The sequence below is a fragment of the Cryptotermes secundus genome, unplaced genomic scaffold, assembly GCF_002891405.2.
Source record: "Cryptotermes secundus unplaced genomic scaffold, Csec_1.0 scaffold579, whole genome shotgun sequence".
NCBI classification, from domain to species: Eukaryota; Metazoa; Arthropoda; class Insecta; order Blattodea; family Kalotermitidae; genus Cryptotermes; species Cryptotermes secundus.
Window position 1 is genome coordinate 546,382 of NW_019719366.1, and position 24,203 is coordinate 570,584.

Consider the following 24,203-nt stretch of genomic DNA (forward strand, 5'->3'; position numbering starts at 1 on the left):
CACAGATACAAGTAACATACCATCTAATTACCTGTTTTTCATTAAGCAGTGCACTTACATTCTGTAGAGATGGGTCCATTCGTTAAATTCTGCATTCCCCCACCAAACCCTGTAGATGCAGCACCAGAAGCACGAACCAACACATTCTCACTTGCACTAGTTGATGCCATTGCCATGCTAAACCCACCACTAACACTAGTACTTGGCTCATGATTTAACACTAATCCACCATTACTAAAACCACCAATGTTAGCATTACTGTTTGTCGCAGATGAAGGACTAGTTAGGAAATTCGATGTTGATGTAATGGTCGACATATGATGATGTCTATGTCTTCTCCGATGATGGTGGTGATGGTGATGATGATGGGGGTGATGATGGAGAGTTGAAGGATGATGCTGATTGGGGGTAGTAGAGGGAGTATGAGTGGTTACTGAAGATGTTGAGATAGGAGATAGTGAGAGAGGGTCATGAGTGGTGCTAAACCTAAGGCTGGAACTTGGCTGAAGTATAAATTTCGAACATCCAACGATGGGATCCCAGCTACTGCTAGGTGGGGATGAGGAATCCAATTTCCTAGACAAGTCCTCTGCAGGGATTCCTGACTTGGTTTCATCTGTCGGTGAACTTAGGCTTCCAGATCCAAGTCCTAACCTTTCGAGAATGTCAAGGTTTTCATCAGCTGTTACGGATGACGGAAGTTCAAACAAATGTGAAGATGAATTTGACATGAGTTCTGACAGGTTCAGCTCTGTTGTTGTCACATTACTGCTTGTATTATCTAATGAAGACATGGCGCAGGAATTACTGAAGATATCATCTGACAGCGTCTCCACTTCCAGAGTTAATGTGGAGCCATCAACACCAGGCAGACCACATAGGAGGGGTTCTTCCCGTGAAGAGTTGAAGACATCAACTTCAGCATCTTCACCTTCACTACCAGCTGATGGTGGAGGTGTCTTTGGCCGGAAGTGTAACCTGAAGCATTGTTCAGTGTATAAGAATTAAGAGCAGAGCTAAAAATAAAAAAATGGTCCAGACTGGGGAAATTACAATATTAAATGATAGATTTTATTAGAACCTATCAAATTTGTGATAACTAGACAACATTTTATTTGCTGGCCCAACAATTTTATATTCCTGATATGTTTTTGTTTCTAATATTAAAAGCACTTTCTACAAAATGAAAACTAACTGTACTATGTGAGAATAACTAGTCATGTAGAACACAATGTAGATATTTCATCTACACAGCAAACTTTAATTGAAGAGAATGTTGTTGTGGTTAATGTTTTTGCTTGTTGCCTTATTGACCTTTCTTGCCTCTGTCATCATTGATGAATTCATGTCTGGTGTGTGGACAGCAATGGAGTGAGTGGAATGTGGTATCACCAACTGCAGGATGATAATGACCAAAAAGTGGGACCTACAGCTTAATGTGGGCCTGGCATTCCACATGTCCACAAAATTTTACCTTTGGGAAAGGAAAGCCACACAGATAATTCATTCTGGACCCAACTGGTCTCAGGCCTGACATCTCTGACAAAGAAGTCCAGCAAGACATCCCTGGACAACAGGTTCTCCTAACAGATGTATGTTATGGAAAGACATGACAGTATTCATGTTAGTTCCTATTTTTCATCTAGTTTACGTTATCTGCTCATTAAGAAAGTTCTGCATATGTGATTGGTGTGACTTACATTAGCTCTTTCTGATGAACCTAACTGAGTATGTACCTCCTTACCATTTTATCTGAGGAGAGAAAAAGATCCAGTTTTTAAAACGTGTTTCACATTGAACACTAGAAAAAGGGCAAATTCCAGAAATACAGAAATTCTATATGTAACATACCACATAACTAATTTTAATTAAACACTTGTGAATTATTTTGATAAAGTATGATGACTGACTGACTGACTTACTTACTTACTTACTTACTTACTCATGTAGCTGAGCATTTCTGGAGGAGCCGCAAATTCTGCAGCAACTCAAGAATTTCCCAGCATTTTATGGAACCTGAAGGTACATTACTGTGTTGACAAGAGCCCTCCACTGGTCCCTATCCTCAGCCAGATCAATCCAATCTATACCATCCCATTCTGGCAGCGGCCTTCTGAAGACTGACCTCTTGCTGTCTTCTGTCTGTATTGTATGGCGACTAGGTTCCAACTGTCTTCAGCGGCGGCTATCCCAAGACTAACTCGTCTCTAGTCGAAGCTGGGCTTTTATAGCCTTGGTGGTTGCTATGCAATGAATCTTCTGTTGTCATGCAACGCTTCGAACAATTTGTTACCTTTCATCTCCTAGGAAACGCGTTTGTTTGCCCCAGGCAATGGCTCACTGTTATTGCGTTGCTGCTGTGGGAACTCTCCATGTATTCATCGTAACCGTGGAAACTCATTGTAGACTGTTAACTTCCTATTGTGGACGTTGCACAGCGATGACCGTATGATAGCACATTACATTGATCCCTTCTAAATGTTGTTTGTCCCAAACAGTCGAAAGGTTCTTCCTCTCTTCCATTTCCGCGGTGTTCTGCTGGCAACATCTGCATTCAGTCTTGGTGTTCTGCTGGCGTCTTTTTGCGCTGTTCGTACTACCGCATCCGACCCTCTCTTCAGTGGTGCTCGTCCTGAACACTCCCGTAGCCCAGGATGTGTGGGTCTCATTGTCTCACATTCATTCCTTGCTCATTCAGTCTTCATTCACCCTTGCACGGGAGGTCTGTACTTCTACATTACCAGTTCCTCCCATACAGGCTGTTTCCTTTCTTCCATTTTGGAGGGGGTCAGCCCCTCCACATTGTCCAATACTTGGTCTTGTTTTCCCTGAGAAGTTCTTTATGTCAACGTAACAGCACTTGAAGTGTGGCCTACACTTCCTGATGTCGTCGTTTCTCCTGGTCTTCCCGCCATTTGCTGGTACGAGACCGTGGCGTGACAGTTCTCATTGCTGGTTTCTCTTTGCTGCTACGGTCACCCCGCAATGGTTGAGACTCATTGTAAGGTTTCTTACCGAGACGATGTATACAATTGGCGACGGTCAATTCCTTTCTCCGGGATCCGAAATTTCCCTGACTAGTTTCTTTCTTGAAGGCATCTTTCCTTTGTCGTGCCACTCCTGTGCGACAGGTCACCTTCAGATCGGTCTGTGTTTTCCGTGCCATATTCGCAGGGTGGGTCGTGTTCTACCCGAAGATGTCTCTCATGTGTCACGTCACTGTCGCATGACAGGACATCTTCTTGTCGGTTTCCTGCTCTTGCCGTGCCAATTTCACACCGCGTGTTGTCCTTCTGCGGGTGGTAGCCAATTTTTTCTGGAGTTCATGATTTTCCTGCGTCAAATCCTTCACTTTTTGGCGGCAGCGCTCTGCGGCCAGTTTTCAGCCCCTACGCCTTTTCTTCTTTGGTTCTCTGACTGGCATTACTTCAGCGTCTTCTGTGGGGACCTCTCGTTGCTCTGCCACCTCAGGTTTCCTGTCCAGTGAGGTCGGCTTCTTCTCATCTCGACATGCCTCCATCTCTTGGCAGGCCATCGTCTTTACGTGTTTGTCGTTCCCCCATTTGTCTGTCATGGCGGCTATCTCTTCTCACCATGCTTAATGTTGGCCTGTCTGTCGTCCTCTAGTTTGGCCAGTAGTTCTTTGTGGCCAGTCTTCATTTCTTCTTGGCCCGCTAACAGACGTTCCATCATCTGTTGTATGTCCATTTTTCCGCGCTGTGTTTTCGTGTTTTAAGGTTGATCCTGTCAGTCATGTGTGTAAGACCAATCTTTTAAATTTGTCTCAGAACTTAAACTGATCCTGCTTCTAACACCACTTGTCATGTGTTGGGTATGTCACGCAACAAATAACTTCACGTGGGTCTCAGATTTAGTGAATCTTTATTGTGCTTCACTTATACACTCACACGCTTTACAATTATTATCACTTGCAGTATCACAATTACTGCTTCCACTGTATCTCGGCCAATACTAGACTGCTTTCAGCGGCGGCCTTCTGAAGACTGACTTCTTGCTGTCTTCTGTCTGTATCATATGGCGACTAGGTTCCAACTGTCTTCAGCAGCAGCTATCCCAAGACTAACTTGTTTCTTGTCGAAGCTGGGCTTTTACAGCCTTGGCGGTTGCTATGCAATGAACCTTCTGTTGTCATGTAATGCTTCGAACAATTTGTTACCTTTCATCTCCTAGGAACGCGTTTGTTTGCCCCAGGCAACGGCCCACTGTTATTGCATTGTCGCTGTCGGAACTCTCTGTGTATTCATTGTAAGTGTGGAGACTCATTGTAGGTTGTTAACTTCCTATTGTGGCTCTTGCACAGCGATGGCCGTAAGATAGCACATTACATTATCTATCTAAGATCCATTTTAATATTGTCCACCCACCTACGTCTTTGTCTTCCCCAGTGGTCTCTTTCCTTCTGGCTTTCCCACCAATATCCTATATGCATTCATCTCCCAAATTCGTGCTACATGCCCTGCCTACCTCATCCTCCTTGACTTGATCATTCTAATTATACTTGGAGAAGAGTACAAGTTATGAAGCTCCTCATTGTGCAGTTTTCTCCAACCTCCTCTCACTTCATCTTTCTTCGGTCCAAATATTCTCCTCAACACCTGTTCTCAAACACCCTCAGTCTATGTTCCTTCCTTAATGTCAGAGACCAAGTTTCACACCCATACAGAACCACAGGCAAAATTACAGTTTTGTATATCCTAATTTTTGTTTTTGGAGAGTAGACAAGGAGACAAAAGGTTCTGGACTGAATGGTAGTAAGCATTATAATGCTATAATAATAATAATTGAACTCTGATAATTATCAGAGTTCAATCTCCTCTTAATTTCCTCCTGAATCAGGTTTCGTTGTTCCCAAATATCTGAACTGTGCCACATTTTCAAAACATCTGTTTCTTATCTTTATGTCATGACTTTGCACTGCATTTTGGTGATGAGACAGCAACATATAGTTAGTTTTCTCTGTGTTTACTTCTAGGCCAACCTCTTTACTTGCATAAATTAAAGTTTGTGTGCTTTTCTTTATGGTATCTACATTATCACCCAGAAGATTCACATCATCGGCACAGGCCAACAGCTCATGTGTCCCATTTAATTTCAGTCCCACCTGGTTTCCCTGACCTTCATAATGGCATATTCTAAAGCAAAGTTGGAAAGGAGTGGCGATAAAGCATCTCCCTGATGACTAATGAATTATAAGAAATTGGTTTGGGTTCAACTTTCAATGTAATACCCGATACAGATCTCCAGAATGATTCAGCACATAGAAAGCTAATTTCAAGGAGTAAATGACAGAAAAATTATATGCATCTTTCAACCCACAAGTTCTGAACTTTTGGAATTCAAAAACACAAATGCTGATAATTATCAGCATTAAAATCAGTATTAAAATTATGCATTATAATGCATAATTTTAATACTTGTTGTTTGATAATGTTTTGCTTTTTCTTTCATGGTAACATAGAAATAACAGGGCTATGTAGCACAAACTTTAGCAACTGCAGATCCTTACAGTCCATAACAATGCTCTGATAATCGTTCTAGCAGACTTCAGGACACAATGCTTGTGCAGTGTGTGAGATCACTTGTGCTTCAACAGCATCACCACCTATTCTGCTTCTGAATCGTAGTAGTGAATTTACATTTGATCACTTGTCACTACTGTGGAAAAGAAAAAAATATAATTTTTATTTTAAATTTCAAACTAGCATATTGTCTATCTGAGGTTTTCATTCAGAGTACTAAATAGTAACTGGTTTCAGACATGGCTAATCTTATGTGCATACTATGGGAACTAAATCCAAAGAAACACCTGTATGAGAACTGAAATTGGAACTCTGATATTATGATCTTTCATAATAAATACTGGCTCCAGTGTGATGGGGAAAGAAAAAAAGAAAGAAAGAAAGAAGGTAAAGCTATTTCTGTTAGCAGGTCGTGAAGTCCCATAGGGTTGTGAGGCTCCCATATTTTCTCCAGATAATCGGCTCACAGATGGCAATTTGGTTGTCAGCCTTATGCGCCGGCTGCCCTTTACCCCAGGAAGATCCCAGGTACTCATTTCTGTTAGAGGCTGAGTCAACTCCAGGGCCATAGTGCAGCGGGAAGGGTTAGATAAATTGAAAAAAAATCCATCTCATCGGGACTCCAATCAATAAAAAATTTAGACTGCAATGTGATGACCTTAAAACTGAATGCCTCCATTTTGTCAAAATTTCCTAGTTAGAAGCTTCAACAACGTGCCCAGAACTTGGGTAATCTCTGACTTCCTTCTCCACTTTAACTACTTGGTCCAGAACTTTTTATGAATACTATAAATTCTCAGTATACTGCAGTTGTACTGAATTTGGAAGTAAGTGTGATGGTTGCAAGGAAAATATAAGAGTACAGCACTTGGACTTAATCTCAAGATGTCAACATCAAGAAACCTGTTTGTAGAAATTAATAAAATAAACTACAGATTGAAATAAAATCATGTCATTTATTACTAGAAGTGGTATCTTTAACCTGGTGCCCCCACATCAATATGTCTGACAGCTAAATTCCACATCATGAAGTAAGTCCTAAAGTATATTCTTAGTTACTGAGAAAAATGGTAGATTTATAAATGCATTTCACAGCAAAGTAAAGAGCAACTACACGTTTCAACACATGCATCTGAATTAGCTGTGCTCATCACCAAGCGCAAGTCAAAACTTGGATATAATATCTTGTTGCAAACATCTGAGTTCAAAAATATGGTCAGACAAACAGCAGAACATCATTATTTGAACTTTCATTGCAGATACGTACTGACTACTGTTTTGTGTATTCAAAATATGAACAATAAAACAAATTACAGTTCAACAACTGTTTTGTGGGTGGGGGGGAAATAAAAGGGGAGGGGAGGAAAGGAACTACACACTCAGTGACTGGTCACTCACCAGTCATTCTTGATTTCTGACAGGAACTGGTTGTTATTATGCGAAACAGCTGTAGAGTCAAGGACAGTAAAGTCCAGAGCTGCAAAAATGTCATCCACCTCTGTGCTTGCACGGTCTAGTATTACTCTGAAAGGCAAAAATGAATATAAAATATAACACAAATAAAACACTCTAGCAAAATAAACTCATTTTAAAAACACTCAGCATTAGAAAATACTGTAACATGTTTGGTGTAAATACTTCCATGGTGATGCAATAACAGTGGGCCATTGTGTAGACAGTGCTGAAACAACAAACGCATTTCCACGGAGACGAACAACGGAAGGCTGTTGAGTAACAACGGATGACGAAACTCGTTACCAGGGTATAAAGAGCGTTCCCGAAGCAACGGATCGCCAAACATGTGAGACTGAACCTTGGTGAGAGGTGTCCTCTACTGAGTCCGCAGAACACCTATATAAGCTGAGAGCTACAGACAGCAACAACACAGTTGGAACCTAGTCACCATACAAGACAGTCAAAAGATAGCCACCGCAGAATACAGCTGAAGTAATAACAATTGTAAGGTGTGTAAGATTGAGTGTCCAATAAAGATTCGCTAAATCCGAGGCCCATGTAAAGTCATTTGTCGCGTGACACACCCAACACGTGACAAATGGTGTAAGAAGTGCTTTATGAACTTAAACACGTTACGATGAATTTAAAAGATTGGACTTACACATGAGCTAAAATGGAGTCACAGCAGATAATGGAACTGCTGTTGAAGGAATTCAGAGCCATGCAAGCGAAGGTGGATGCCGACCAGGCAAAGGTGGAAGCCAGACATGGACAAATGATGGCCGATTGGAGATCCTGGCAAGAAAAAATAGACGCCAGTCACAAGGAGATGGTGGCCGAATGCAAACCCGAAGTGGACAGAAAAGCCACACGGGAAGAAGTCGATCCCGAAAAAGACATAGAGATGACTGCCTGCCAAGAGATGGAGGCACGTCAAGAAGAGGAGAAGCAGACTTCACCGGACACGAAACCTGAGGTGACACAGAAATAAGAGGTACCCGTAGAAGACGCCGGAATAATGCCGGTCAGGGAACTGAAGAAAAAAAGGCGTAGGGACCAAAAACTGGCCATGGAGCACCGCCGCCAGAAAGCGAAGGATTCCACATGGGGAAATTATTAACCCCAGAAGGAATTGGCTGTCGCCCGCAAAGGGACGAGCCACCGTGTAACAGTGACAGGGCAAAAGCAGGAAACCGACAAGATGTTCTGTCGTGCAGCAGCGGCTCGATGCAAGAGAGACATCATAAAGTTGCACATTACCCAGGAAAAGTATCACCCACGGAGAGAACTGGTCGCTCCTAGAACTAGGACCCACTGTGCAGGAGTGGCACGGGGCAAGGATAATGCCATTGGGAAAGTTTGTGCCAGGGACAATGTGGTAAGAGGAACACAGAAAGGATGGATGCTCAGAAGAGACAACAGGCGCAACTGCAATGTAACAACAGAAACAAGAATTGAGGCCTACAAAAAAATTACCAGACAGGAGGCCGCGAAGCAAATTACCAAATTTCCTGTCCCACCACAAAACATCAAAAACTGGACACTGTGGAGGAGTCGACCCCCTCCAAAATGGAAGAAGGGAAACGGCCTGTATGGGAGGATCTGGTAACGTAGAAGCACCGGCCTCCCTAGCAAGGGTGAATGAAGAAATGAATGAATGTGAGACAATGGGACCGACAACCACTGGACCTTGAAGTGCTCGAGGTGAGCACTCTGGAAGAAGGGGGGGCATGTGGAAGGAAGGCAAAACACCGAACAAAAGGCAGAGGTAACACGTGAAGATGAACACCTTAGGAAATGAAACCAAGGATGCACCGTTAGGCTGTTCGAGATGGACAACCTTCAGAAGGGAGCAATGTAACATGTTTGGAGTAGATACTTCCATGGTAACGCAATAACAGTGGGCCATTGTGTAGACAATGCCGAAACAACGAACACGTTTCCCCGGAGATGAACAACAGAAGGTCGTTGAGTAACAATGGATTCGCTAAATCCGAGGCCCACGTAAAGTTATTTGTCGCATGACACACCCAACACGTGACAATATTTTTTTCAAGTGTAACACAGAATATGCCATATGGAAACAAATTTGTTGTCTTTCACAACTTCCAATGCAATCTGATGAAAATGGATATTGGATATGGGAAGATACTAAGGATTAAAAGTCAAAACCCACCACTTTACTTACACATCAATAAGAATATTACAGTATATGTGCAAGTTTGAAATGTATACAAATCATTCAGTTCAAAACATTTTACTTGACCTTACATCACCTTTCCATTAAACTGGAAAAGGAGATGCAAAAATATAGTTTCACCTGTTATTCCTTTTAAGTGTGAAATTTAACCACTACTTCTAGGAAACTGGAATAGGTTCAATGCTGGTCAAAATAGAAGAACAAGATGTTCTTTCTAAGAGAGATAATGGGTGAAGTCAAACATTCTTACTCAGAATATTATGGGCACGATAGTGGGAAACAATATCTGTACGGCATTAACCATCAAAGAAACATGGAAGCTACAGAGTATTTCTGACTCAGTACTGTACCGTCACACATATGAGCGGCTACAGAGGGGGTCAGATTTACTGAACTCTTATGCATCTGTGACTACAAGTAATTATAACCGTTCCACTAATTAACACACTTTACAGTTCACTAAAGCACACACTTCAGTCTTCTCTGCCTGTTGTTTCTTCACCAGTCATCTGGTAATGGCTTCCAATGACAGACATTCCCCTTCATCTGGGTTCCCTAATTGTCCCTGGCCTCAGCTACAGTAACTCTTGACTGACTGACTGACTGACTGACTACCTCTAGACCTGCCCTGCTTATAACATCTCAGCACACACCACGCAGAAAACACTGTTTCCCATTAATGTTGTACCCAACTGTTGTGGAAACATGCTTGTTTGAGGAGCCATTACATAGTAACAGCTGTGGCACATTTGCTTATTTCGCGGTTGTTGCCTAGCAACAGGTCTACATGCCACAGTACTATATTCAACCACATGTAATCACAAAACACACTTACGTGTTCACTACAATACAAGACATTAAGTGTTTCTAAAACCAGATCCTTGATGGGCCAGAGTTCTATCAAGCATACACACCTTCCACCCCGACCTATTCTCCGCCTGGCAAATCCTATACACCTCCGTTCAGGGTTTGATATGGAGGTAAGGCAGTATCTGTACCTCCTATCAGCCAGACCACCTTCTTCACGACTACACCATGGCCAGTTGCCAAGACCACCTGACAAGGGCTGCAAGGAAATCAAATTCAAAATTATTATCATCCTGAAGATGAAATGTATTGTTACAAGTAACAGAATACTTGCCATGTTGATTCTTAGGATATTTAGTGTTTTTTTTGAACATGTAAGACATCATGCAAGGTTTACAGTAGAATACTGACATCCCAAATGGTGTTCCTGTGTTCCAAAGATTCGCAAAACCGATTAATATGTGAATCAGTAACTGACCGCATGGTAATTGCAGTACTTCTTCCTCCTGAAAGTGAAAGGTCCCTCATTAGGATCAGGTTCCTCATCTTCGGATTGTGGTGACTGTCCAGATAGGACAGCATCCCCCTCGTCCTCCGAGCTCAGAAGTTCCCCACCAGGAGTGCAGTTGTAACCCAAAAACTCAATACCAGAACCAGCAGAGCTCCGTCCACTGTGGTGGTGCCCGTGTCCATGAGAACCAATACCCACAGTACCTGTTCCTGTTTTGTGTTTCCGCTTTTTGTACTGACGTTTCTCCTTCCTAGGAACTACCTCATCCTGTTTAACATAAAACATAGGAAGTCAAAAAAATTAGCGAAATGTGACCAGCTCACCAAGTCATGTTCTACCTTCTTTTCTGATAAAGTGTACTGACATCACCTTCCTTACTTTACATCTTTGGTCATGTTGAGACATGTAGTCGCTTTATATCAAGCCACTGGTCATTTCTGCAGCTGATATATTTGTCCTTCTATGTAACAATCCAGGGGAGGGGCAGGTGGTAGCACAGTAGTTGGTTGAGGCACTATGTTACAAGGTGGAAGGTTGTGGGTTCGATTCTCGATGACGTATTTTTCAATTTACCTAATCCTTCCAGCCGCACTACAGCCCTGGGATTGACTCAGCCTCTAACAGAAATGAGTACGAGGAATCTTCCTGGGGGTAAAGGCAGCCAGCATGTAAGGCTGACAACCTCACCAACATCTGCAAGCCAACTCTATAGAAAATGTGGCAGCCTCAATGTCTACAACCCTATGGGCCTACATGGCCTGTTTCAGGGACATAATCTGTCCTCTTTTCTAATACAGCACTGACTCCAAGCAACATATGCCATTATATTTTTCTTCTGTGTTGTAGTTTGTGTTGGAGGAAGGTGCAAAGTAAATGTCAACATTAGAGTTCAGCTCTGTTCATCCACAGTCACCAGGATCTAGGGGGGAGAACCCTTGCTGTGCTGACAGAAGGGTGAGAAATGTGTAAGTCTATCCCACTGCACAACAAGGAAGTCAAGGCATTCTTTTGGTTTGTATGGTAAGGTAAGCCTGTTTATTTTCAAAACCAATGTCCTCGTGGTGTGGGCCAGTGTTTCTTCTAGAACAATGTTCGCTAAGATCCTCAACTTGTTCAAATATTTTTGTATAGTTCTGTAAGAAAATGTTTATGCATAACACTTTTAATGTCAGTATGAAATTTACTGGTTTGCTGGATATGTAACTTGGGTTGCTAAGCAACATGTGGTCAGTTGCATTCTTGGACAGGCAGCACAATATACAAGTGTTCTCTAAGACAAATGTAATTCTGGTATGAATTGTACTTAATGTAACCGAGGAGTTAGCAACTCTGTGGGTCATTCCCGTGATTAATTACTTTTATTGCTGTGTCACTGAGGTACAGTTCACTGCTATTTCTTCACGCATGTGAGGGCCAACCTCAGTATGTGAACACCTTGCATAAGTGTGTTACAATTAGAGAATAAATTCAATTTGATGATGGAATCAGAGATGATGGGGTTGGCCTGTCTTTTAATGTAGGTGGTGACGAAGGAGAGATGGTGCAAACATCTCACATGCATCTGTAATTCTCATGCAACTGGCACAAATATTAAATAAAATGAACCATTTTTATAAAGTTAATCAAAAACCAATTTGCAATGTGCATATGTTCACCTGCTAAGCATCAGTTCTTGTAGCCATCACTAACAGCACTACCTGTCATCTTCTCTAGCATAGATACTTTTTAAGATTCTGATTTTAGACAGTTTTTACTTTGTTAGTAAATACACTTTCAATAAAAAAAAAGTGACAAGCCTGTTGACTGCAAATTTCTCTAAAGAAGGCAAAATTTATGTGAATAAATACAACATACACTAACATACCTTGTTTGACACTTTGTTCACCCAGTTCTGGTGGTTGATTCCAAACTGGTTTGTGAAGAGAGGGGCAAATGCTGGACGTGGTGTCTTCAGTGCAGACACTTCTGCCAACATCTGGCCACTGAAATCACTTGCCTGATACCTACAACAATCCAGATCAATTTCTGAGATTCCAAAAGAACTAATTATGACAGACCTGGACACACAATACAAAATGAAACTGTTTTTCACTAACAATACAATAGAACTGTGTATCAAGCATGAGATGCCTTGAAATATTCACCCCAGAAGTTGTTACTATCTCTATATTTTAGGTGCCAGGATGAACAATTACACTTGGAATATCTGTAAGACAACACAAGGGTATAATATTGTTGAACTAGAAGTTCTGTGCACACACCTATTTTCCTTCAAATGCAAGAATAACAAATTAATGATTATATAAGATTTTAAATATTCATGGCAGTAAAGGGTCATATTATGATCTTCTCAGTTACAACACTATGTTGTAATCTGTTTGGTGGATACCAACATTGTGGTAAAACCTTCAACCTTCAACCCTGAAGATGGATGTCCCTCCAAAACATTGGTGGCCACTTACCAGAGCATAACACAATCTCATAACAGAGCAGACAACTCCTACTGATCAATACAGTACTAACAAATATTCTCTGTAACAGACTTGCTATTATGTATAGAAAATTACTACATATTCTAAGGCTTACCTCTTTTCATAGATTTCTATTGTGAGGTGGAGATGTTCACGTTTGGTCTTTTCTCTTCGTTTCACAAGCTCAAGAAGCGTGACAGCCCGACTCAGGTCTCGTCGTAGTTTTAACATCTTTTCATAAGAGGTCTCATCATTCTTACGGTTCTTACGAGTCTGCATCTTCTCAGTTCGACGACGGAATGCAAGGTATGGATTGTTTGCAGCTGACCCCAATCGATGCTCCGTTTTAACAGTAGGAATCAAAGGATGTTGCTGAAATTGTGAAAGAGAAAAGAAGTCAAAGTATAGCAGATCCATTTAGAGTAACAAACTTACAATGGATAACTAACTCCATAGAACCAGACCATTTTTGAGAAGTAATCAGCTGCACAACTACTCAAGAATTTCCCAACATTTTATGGAACCTGAAGGTTCATTACCATGTTCACATAAGCCCTCCACGAGTCCCTAACCTGAGCCAGTTCAATCCAGTCAACATCACCCCATCCTATCTCTCTAAGATCCAACTTAATATTATCCTCCCACCTATGCCTAGGTAATCCTACTTGTCTCTTTCCTTCTGGCTTTCAAATTAATATCTTATATACATTCCACTTCTCCACATGCATGCCACATGCCCTGCCCATCTCATTATCCTTGACTTCATCATTCTACTTATATTTGATGAACAGTACACGTTATGAAGCTCCTCACTAAGCAGTGACCTCTAACATCCTATCACTTTATCCCTCTTCAGTCCAAATATTCTCCTCAGCACCATGTTCTTCAACACCCTCAGTCTATGTTCCTCCCTTAATGCCAGAGACCAAGTTTCACTCCCATACAAAACCACAGGCAAAATTATAGTTTTGTATAATACTGCTTATTCAGTATATTTGCAGCTACCTTCCACATCTGAAGGCCATTTTCTCCATCTACAACCTGAGGATGTGACATGCCATGGTGATAAGGGACCCAATTAACATGGCCCCACAATGGATACTCTCCATAACATTTGGTCAATATGAAAAATCCTCTCTTAACCATACCAAAACTAAGCTCTATCAGTCCTTCATAATCTCGAAGTTTTCCCCCTTCCACTTATCATGTCCATTAATGAACACTAATTATCATAAATATTTGCATATTTAAACAACTTTTGATGAATATAATACAGTGAAATAATAAATAACAACAAATATTATTCTAAAGTGTACACAATCCTAAATTTTAATTTACAAAACAAAATTTATATTATTTAAGTCATTCACAGTGAAGTGGGAGAATTAACCAGATGCAGCAGGTACCTCAAGCCATATTAAAGCATTCTGCCAGTGCTTACACTAGAGGCATTCAGAATTAACCATGCATCAGATACCGACTCCACAATCACATGGCACAGCTAATTGTTCCGTGAAGGCAAGAAAACAAAATACAGCAGTTGTTGAATTCTAATGTAAATTCCCTTTCAAAAGTGTATTTATTAAGTTATTTCAGGTTCTTAAAATAGCAATCTTAAAAAACAAATTCATAACTTTGATTTCTCTCTAAAAAAATGAAAGTAACATATTTGCCATGTCAAAGCACATATTTCCTTACATTGGCCTATTAAATTAAGGACACATGCTGAAAAGGCACCGAACACTTCTTGAGTTGATATGAAGACAAAGAGAGTTGCAGTTTCAGCTTCCTGACCTGACTCACCAATATATGCAGGATAAACTGAACTTTATGACTGTCAACTGTTGAAGGTACCCAATTTTCCCCTTCTTCAATTTCATTCTGTTCTGATGATTCTGTTGTCCAATCACACACCTGTTCATCTCAATTAGTAACCAATTCCTAAAACTCAACATCCACTACAATTTCTACGCTCACCTTCATTTGCTTAGCTTCAGTACCAAGATTGCTAGAAACTGTATCAAAAGTCTGGTGTGCAGCAATGTACCAAATAATTTTTGGCTTAATTCTTTCCATGGGCTTCTAAAATTTCAGTCACATTTACAATGTGTTGTTACTTAAACTTAAGTTACATAATTATTTGACTCAACATTCTTTTTGATTCAGAAACTCTAAAGTTACTGCTAATAATTATATTATTACTAAAACCACTGTCTGCTTTCACTGTGACACAGAAACATTTAGATTTAATTAGTATTCATTTTTCTTGAATCACAATACGTTTTGGATACTGATGAACCAATGATAGGTGTAAAAACTGAGAAATATGCACTCAAAACTGCAGCCACCTGCTCACGCTGGTTCCTCGCTCACAGGTTTTTCTATCCTGAAGATGGAGGTGATACCTTCCTCCGAAATGTCGGTTCACACAACATCTACACAGTACCACATCCCAGAAGAAGGCATTCTTCAAGACTATTTTTGTTTAAATCCTTCAATAACTAACCACATGACTTTTACGGGCATCTCATAGGCTGATAATAGTGATACCTACCAGCAGCTTCATGTACTGGTATTTACATAATTTATTGCTTACCACAAAATATGCTTTTTACGGCTTGTTAATCAAAGTTTTACACTGTTCAAAGCACACTTATCATAAAGTACTAGTATCTATTTCAGTCTGTCCTGAGATGATGAGGTTAAAATTATGCACTACAGTTCATGTGAAGCGACTAGTCTTGCAGGTTGCTCTTAGGACAAATGTACAGAATAGTTCCATATTCTTTGTGTATGCCAATGCAATATATATTTTTACCTAAAACACATTTATACTTAAATGCTAATACAAGGACACAATATATTTGGGCTTTTCAGCCCATAAATACACAAATAATGATTAATTTCAAAGGGTCCACCTCCTGCTTTCCTTAAGTAATTTATTTATTAAATAATTATGTAATAAAAAAGATGGAAAAAATTAAGACTGTCATATTTTAGATGCTGAATTCACCAATGATATTCCCTTTCTTGCATTTGTATGTATCAGTATTCTTTGAGAAACTTAATTTCAAAGAAGAAACTCACAGTTTTGAGCCTCTTGTTAAGCCAGTAGTCATAGACAGCAATGATCAAATCGTCATCTTCCTTCAACAGAGATTTGGCTTCCTGCAGAGTCACTACTGTCTGCCCACTGCCCTTCTCTAAACGGTCCATCATCTCTTCAAACTGCTCAATAAAAATGGAAAGATACTTGATAAAATATTATAGTAAAAACACAGATAAATTTAAATAACATAAAACTTAAGAAAATCTATTCTAAAGAGAAAACTCCATCCTTGCCAACAGATTATTCAGCATATTTGCTGCAAATATCATATCCACATAACCATGACTATTATTCTGGACACTACCCTTTGTCTTGAGTATTTTCAAATATAACATTTTGGAAACTGAATCAGTTTCTGAAACACTGTGCTTTTACAATACATACTGCAGCAAACACTATCCAAAACAATGGTCATGTTTACTGGAATGCATCATCATAAACCTTTAAACTTAGCTTATCACTAGCATGTATCCAGAAGCTTTCTCCAATAGCTATATCCAAAAAAAATCTGTTTCCTGGTGGGAGAGCAGCCCCATTAACATGATGCTGAGTTCTGCACATTATATAGATTACAAACATGACATGGTAACATTTAAAAGAAAATTCCTCAAACATTACTTGTGTAACATGGCAGTGTATGATGTTGATAATTCCTGACAATGAAAGTTACTCATTTTATGTTAACAAACTGAAAAAAAAAAACACTCTTCCCATCTCCAATACAAATCATGTCATGAGGGTCCTCAACAGGTTTCATTACTGAACAGAATCTTACAGAACCCAACTTTCACACTTTTCCAGGCTCCTAATACTTCCATTTTCTGATTCAAATTCAAAGCAAACACAGTTGTTCTGTTTAGTTTTTGCACAGGAGTCTTCTCGGGAGGCATAGTGGGTTCATGGCTCAAAGATTTTGGATATACTGAATCAAATAATAAAAACTCTGTGGCCTCTAATCCGCAAGTGAACTATACCAACCGAATGACCACCGCTTGTTGGCAAAGTTAGTGTCACCTTCAGCGGATAGAGGGTGTCGCATGGTCAGCACAACGGATCCCCATGGCCGTTACTTTCAGTTTTCACTGAATCGCAATCACAAATTCAACTAACCTCTAATGTAATCACACATCACTTCATGACACTTGCATAAGGGAGGACAACAGGCAGCATTCTAGTGGCAGCTGGGAGAATTACTGTGACACACGTGATCATATGAAGGGCACAGCTTTGTTTCTGAAGTAACTTTATAAAATTGCATTCATTTTTTTATATTTTTACCAACTGCATGAAAAGTCTTGGGTACCAGATAGCTGACAGTTTACTGCACTATGCAAATTAGAAGAGACTGAGGATAACGACAGTGTTGCCTTAGTCGCCTAAAATGAAATAGTGCGGTCTGTACACCCTTGTTTGGAAAGAAAGACAATTTCATAACAATTTGAGTTCATATTTGCTTCTTCTCTTGACCTCTGTTTCAATGATGATTTCTTTGTAGTGAATAAGCTGCCTGTATCCAAATAAAGATAACAAGCATGGAAAGATGTACTCAACTGGGATATTCACAAGGTTTTCAACTGCGTTCCTTCCTATTTTACAGCACTGTGCATAATAAATGATGCAACAAAATGACAGTTTTAAAAAGCCAGAAAAAGACTAGTTGCAAACAATGTAAATGAAGCTCATGTATGATATGCCGAACATACAAGTACTCTGGTACATGTATAAACAGACTTGTTCAGTTTCAATAATTCAGTACATAGAAAAAATTTTCCACCTTAAGCATTCAAAATAGGCATTTTATATTCATCTTACCCACTCCTTTTAAAGTGTCGGATAATGCTACAGCTGCAAGACACACTGTTACTTTGATATCAAATTCTCTAGATTTATATCCATTATATTATCATGTCTGCCAACTTTAGCAGATAGAGGGTGTTGCGTGGTCAGCACAACAAATCCCCACAGCCATTAATTTCAGTTTTCTAAACCAGAGCTGCTATTTCCTTGAAATAGCTCCTCAATTATCCTCACGGGGCTGAGTGGAACCCAGTCCAGACCTAGGACTTCTCAGAAAATCTGGTAGTGCCGGGAATCGAACTCGGACCTCTGGATCTGTAGCCAGGAACTCTGACCACTAGACGGCAGAGGCGGTTACTTGGCACTAACTTTGCTGACAAGCAGTGGTTGCTCGGTCAGTATAGTTCACTTGCAGACTAAAACCACAGAGCTTTTATATTATCGTACTTGGAATGAACTTCAACAGTTGGTGTTCAAAGCCCAGTTCAGAAATCTTTCAGTCCTTGGAGTTAATAGAATAAAAAGCGGTTAGTCGCTGGCTTCCCACTGCGGCAGCCCAGGTTCGATCCCGGGTCTGGTCAAGTGGGATTTGTGGTGGACAAAGTGGCGCTGGGGCAGGTTTTCTCTGAGTACTTCGGTTTCCCCTGCTAATCTTCATTCCATCAATTGCTCCACGATCACCCTCACATATCATCTGGGGCCGGTACAATAGGTCAGAAGTGGCCACAGTACAAGGGGCTTAGTCCCACCCCACTAGCAATAAAAAAATATAAGAGCACAAAATGTGTAGCCTCTTTGCGTCAGAAGGAAACATCTGATCAGGCCACAACCAAAACAGAAGACGGAGTCAAGCTACTCAATATTGATTCAAATAAAGACATGATTTATCTATAAATACAGTGCCTTGATTTACTTCAGTAATTACGGAGACTAGGTTATGGGCTGAATGACTGAGGAATCAGGGTTTGAACCGCAACAGAAGTAAGACATTTCTACCTTCTCCACAGCATCCAGACCACCTCTGGATCCACCAAGTCTCATACATAATGTGTACCAGGAGCTCTTTCCCTAGGGTTAGAGCATGGCTAGGGCATGAAGCTAACCACCCATGTACATCTAATGCTGAGGTTACAAATTCATGGAGCTTTACCTCCACTACATTGTGTTTAATTAAACAAAGGGGCAACTTTACCTTTTACTTTGTACATATATGTAGGTCAGAAAGTTTCTGTAATGATTTATTTCAAAGTTGTTCTGTTGGCTGTACTGCTTAGTTTGCATGCACTTAGAAGCACAAACTCCCTTTGTGATTATGAAATAATTCTGATCTTGACTGGCCACTTATGTCATTGTAGCAGAGTTAATGTGGCCACTATATGCACCAAAGAATAGCAGTGTGAAGTGATATGATTTCTGTGGGTGAAAGTGTACCAGGGGCAGAACTGCACTGCATACTTTCTGCACAACATGGAAACAGTGCTTTACTGTAGTGAAGAAACCATGTGAAAAAATGGTTGCACAAGTGTCACTGATGAAAAAAGAAGTCACCTGTCCACATCAACTACAGAGGAAAACACTGAACATGCCTGTGTCATTATTCTGGATGACTGATGCGTGACTACCAATGATGTGAANCGGTACAATAGGTCAGAAGTGGCCACAGTACAAGGGGCTTAGTCCCACCCCACTAGCAATAAAAAAATATAAGAGCACAAAATGTGTAGCCTCTTTGCGTCAGAAGGAAACATCTGATCAGGCCACAACCAAAACAGAAGACGGAGTCAAGCTACTCAATATTGATTCAAATAAAGACATGATTTATCTATAAATACAGTGCCTTGATTTACTTCAGTAATTACGGAGACTAGGTTATGGGCTGAATGACTGAGGAATCAGGGTTTGAACCGCAACAGAAGTAAGACATTTCTACCTTCTCCACAGCATCCAGACCACCTCTGGATCCACCAAGTCTCATACATAATGTGTACCAGGAGCTCTTTCCCTAGGGTTAGAGCATGGCTAGGGCATGAAGCTAACCACCCATGTACATCTAATGCTGAGGTTACAAATTCATGGAGCTTTACCTCCACTACATTGTGTTTAATTAAACAAAGGGGCAACTTTACCTTTTACTTTGTACATATATGTAGGTCAGAAAGTTTCTGTAATGATTTATTTCAAAGTTGTTCTGTTGGCTGTACTGCTTAGTTTGCATGCACTTAGAAGCACAAACTCCCTTTGTGATTATGAAATAATTCTGATCTTGACTGGCCACTTATGTCATTGTAGCAGAGTTAATGTGGCCACTATATGCACCAAAGAATAGCAGTGTGAAGTGATATGATTTCTGTGGGTGAAAGTGTACCAGGGGCAGAACTGCACTGCATACTTTCTGCACAACATGGAAACAGTGCTTTACTGTAGTGAAGAAACCATGTGAAAAAATGGTTGCACAAGTGTCACTGATGAAAAAAGAAGTCACCTGTCCACATCAACTACAGAGGAAAACACTGAACATGCCTGTGTCATTATTCTGGATGACTGATGCGTGACTACCAATGATGTGAAATATCATATGCACAATGGTCATGGTCCTGCTCACGGAAACATCGAAGACAGACGTGGGATCCATAAAGTTTGAGCAAGAGAGGTTTCAAAACAACTGACATGAGAGCACATGCACAACTGTTTGACAATCTGCCAAGGCCTAGTGAACCATTACTGCAATGAAGGCGGTGCTCTTTTGAGATACACTGTCACTGAGGATGAGATATGAATCCACCATTACACTCCAGAAAGCAAACATCAGCATATGGAACGTAAACATCCGACATTGCCAGTCAAAAAGAGGTTCAAAACTCAACCATAGGCAGGAAAGTGATGCTGACAATTTCGGGATGCACAAGGGTCAATTGTGTAACAGTACCTAGAGAGAGGCATAACAACAAACAGCATCCATTATAGTAAAATTCTTCGGGACCTGATGAAGTCATCTATATGATCCAAATGCTGAGGACTATTGTTGAAAGGTGTCACACTGTTGCATGATAACATCCATCTACACATTGCTGCCAACTGAACTCTGAGGTGCTGAAGCATTCTCCATATAGTCCCGAACATGCTTCTCCTAATTATCACCTGTTTTGTCCATTCAAAGACACTCTGAGAGGCTGCTATTTTACCAGTGCCCAATAAATGAAAGAAGAGCTGCATGCGTGGCTTGTCATTCAACCCGAAACATTTTTTCTTAAGGGCATACAGAAGGTTGTCTTGATAACACTACTAAGCAAGTTGGCTTAGGTGATAATGCTTCTGACTTGTATTTGGGAAGTATCTGGTTTGAATCTTGGTTGGGACATCAACTATCTCTAGGATTTTCATCGCCTTCCTTAGTCCCTGCCCCAAAAATGCTGGCTTAAAACTTCAAAACAGGCCGTTAACTCCACACTTTCACATCCTTCCCAATTCATCATTCAGCATTACATGCTGTCAGCTACTGAGAGCAATCTTAAATAAACCTCAAATAAATAAATCAAATTAGTAAGTCCTGATGGCAACATTACAGCCATAATTACAATCTCTTTAACCTGGTCAGAAGCAGCTATCCATACAAGGAAACATAAATATGGAGTACTGCACAATGTCAAAGAAAATGTTATAATTTACAGCTCAGGTTGGCCAAGTTCTACACATAGTTCCTTCCTGTACTGCACAAGTTTAATTTACTCTATAAATATACCTATATGCATAACATAACATATGGATTCTCAAAATTTCCAACTCAATAATAAAATGTTGTATATTAAACAGTTTAAAACTGAAAGATTGTCAACTGGGGATTAATAAAATATACACTAACTGAAAAAAGTAAAAGTAAAAAAAAGTAAAGCTATCCCTGTAACAGGCCATGAAGGCCCATAGGGTTGTGAGACGTTAAGGGTCTCACATTACCTTGACAATTGGCTCAAAGATGGCGGTAAGGTTGTCAACCTTACACGCCGGCCGCACTTCACTCCCCAGGAAAATTATTTAGTTAATTCCGGATACTCATTTCTGTTAGAGGCTGAGTAAACCCCAGGGCCTAGTGCGGCCAGAAGGATTAGGTGAATTGAAAAAAATCCAATGACCTCACCGGGACTTGAAACACTAATTGAAAACATATTATTAATATTAAGTATGCTTTAATGCATTCTGTATATGCCACACTAACACCACCTCAATGCCGGTCATGGTATCCAAGCTGTCTAAGGCATGCACTGTCTTCGCTCGCTCGGAAGCCGGGATCATGGGTCTGAATCCCAGTCAGGGCATGGATGTTTGTGTGCGTTTTTCTGTGTTTGTCTACAGGTAGAGGCCTTGCAACGAGCTGATCACTCGCCCAAGGAGTCCTACCATATGTGTAAGATCTAGAAAAACCGAAGTGAACGGAGTTCATGGAGGTAGGTGTAGGCCTAGGCCCACTGGGGCTGTAGTGCCAAGAAAAAAAAAACACCACCTCAATACCTAGCAGGGACCTCATTTCCAACCTCATCAGTGAATGCAGTAAAAGTAGGAAAATTTTTACTTCTACAAATTTGTGTTATTATGACTGACACACAACTTTCATTAAAAAAAAAAAAGAAGAAAAAGAAACAACCTTTACAACACAGGTAATAAAAATTACTTAATAGCAGTCTTAATATATATTTACAAAAAATATGACTTTGCTCATTATTCCATCTGTCTGTTAAAAGATTTATGTGCACATGAAGCATACAACATGCTCAATAGGTTCCTTAGTGGCAGTGACAGAAATCTGTACAGATTACTTGTGATCTGTAGCAGGTTCTACCTTAAAGATATTTGATTCTAACATTACAAGTCTTGAACTATGCAAATACTGTATTGGTCTGAAATTTTCTGTCTACACTATACTTCACCAGTCACTACAACCCAAAATATTTTAATTAAAAAATCAATAAAATGCCTGGATCAACGAGATCACTTCTAAAACATGAAATAATACCTTCAACGGCAAAAGATCCATCTTCTTGGCCTGTGAATGAACCCACTTCTCATCCTCTGAATCCATATCGTAGTCTGGGATGTCTTGCTCCATTGCAAATGCTGATGGAAAGAAAACAATTGTCTATGACCTTCAGCACGTGCAATTTTATTCTACTGGAGTAAATTCTAAAAATTAAACTTACGCTGCATATGGATAAGTTGTCGTGGAAGTTTGTAGTCAAGGGGATAGATCTTGTTGTAAGCTTCTAAATCTGCCAAATCCACAACTTCAGGTGTCGGGATGATGAGACCTGTGCATATAGCACGCTGAAGATGGTGTTCCTATATGAGACATAATCATGTTCTGTCAGTTATAAATTATCACCAATTCGTGTCTAGAATTCACATTAATTGATCTTCTGTATCTTTCGTGGCATATCCTTCGCTATGTGCCACAAGTAACTTAAAATCATAAATGCTTCTAATACCAAACTCTTCAGTTGCATGTATACTAATCTTTCACTAATGAAACTATACCAACTGCATGTAAATTTCTGAGTAATTAATATGTAATAAATAACTATTATCAATACAAAACATTCATATCGGGAATTGCTAAAAATGTTTTTCGTTAAGTGGGTGTAAGTGGATAGTGGGTATAAAAGTAAGGTTAAGTTTTCGGCGTATTGCCATTAAAGGCTATTGACAACTGTTGTTAGATGTGTATGTGAAAGAATTCATATTAATTTATTACAATACAGTGCAAGATTTTAGTAGTTCATTGTAATAAACGTAAAAATATCACAATAAACTTGTTTCAAAACATGAAAATACCATCTAGCGGTCACACTTCAAAGCATAAAATCCAACATGGCTGACCAATCACGCTTTAACACTACCCTCTTTGTGAGAAAACTTACACATTCCTCCTCTTTTTCCATTCCACTCGGCATTTGTGGCACTGCTCTGTTAATTGCCGAGTAGTCAGGTAGATCTGGTAGTTCTTCAGACATGTAAATTGGCATGGGCTTTGAGGCGTCCAGCGCCCGAGCCCGAAACGAGAGCTTGCTCATTTTTGTTGACAGGCTAAGAACACATTGGCCACGACAGGAAAAACCACTGTACCGTCCCTTTACAGGGCCCCGGAGGGTATATACCCTGTACTAAATAAACCTACAATACTCTTATTTCGTTCCCATTATGGCAATTCATTCACACTCAGTCACAATATTAAAAATAACACTTCCAAACTTGTATGTAGAGCTCGTTTTCTTGGACATCATGGCGGATCCATACAATTCAGTACCAACATGCAATGCGCGGGAAT

At 40.2% G+C, this 24,203-nt stretch overlaps 1 protein-coding gene across 1 annotated transcript in view; it reads right to left on the minus strand.

Annotated features, from left to right (window-relative positions):
• Nucleotides 1-24,174, minus strand: part of LOC111865045 (enhancer of polycomb homolog 1) — a 37,799-nt gene extending 13,625 nt beyond the window's left edge. Inside the window, exons 1-10 of the mRNA XM_023852766.2 lie at nucleotides 23,797-24,174; nucleotides 23,080-23,218; nucleotides 22,896-22,996; nucleotides 16,072-16,212; nucleotides 13,100-13,356; nucleotides 12,378-12,516; nucleotides 10,481-10,780; nucleotides 10,110-10,261; nucleotides 6,939-7,064; nucleotides 59-978 (exon numbers count right to left, since the gene is read on the minus strand). Of these exons, the coding sequence (XP_023708534.1) occupies nucleotides 59-978; nucleotides 6,939-7,064; nucleotides 10,110-10,261; nucleotides 10,481-10,780; nucleotides 12,378-12,516; nucleotides 13,100-13,356; nucleotides 16,072-16,212; nucleotides 22,896-22,996; nucleotides 23,080-23,218; nucleotides 23,797-23,949 (2,428 nt within the window). The 5' untranslated portion in view covers nucleotides 23,950-24,174. The remainder of the gene's footprint in view (nucleotides 1-58; nucleotides 979-6,938; nucleotides 7,065-10,109; nucleotides 10,262-10,480; nucleotides 10,781-12,377; nucleotides 12,517-13,099; nucleotides 13,357-16,071; nucleotides 16,213-22,895; nucleotides 22,997-23,079; nucleotides 23,219-23,796) is intronic.
• Between the last annotated feature and the right edge of the window lie 29 nt (nucleotides 24,175-24,203).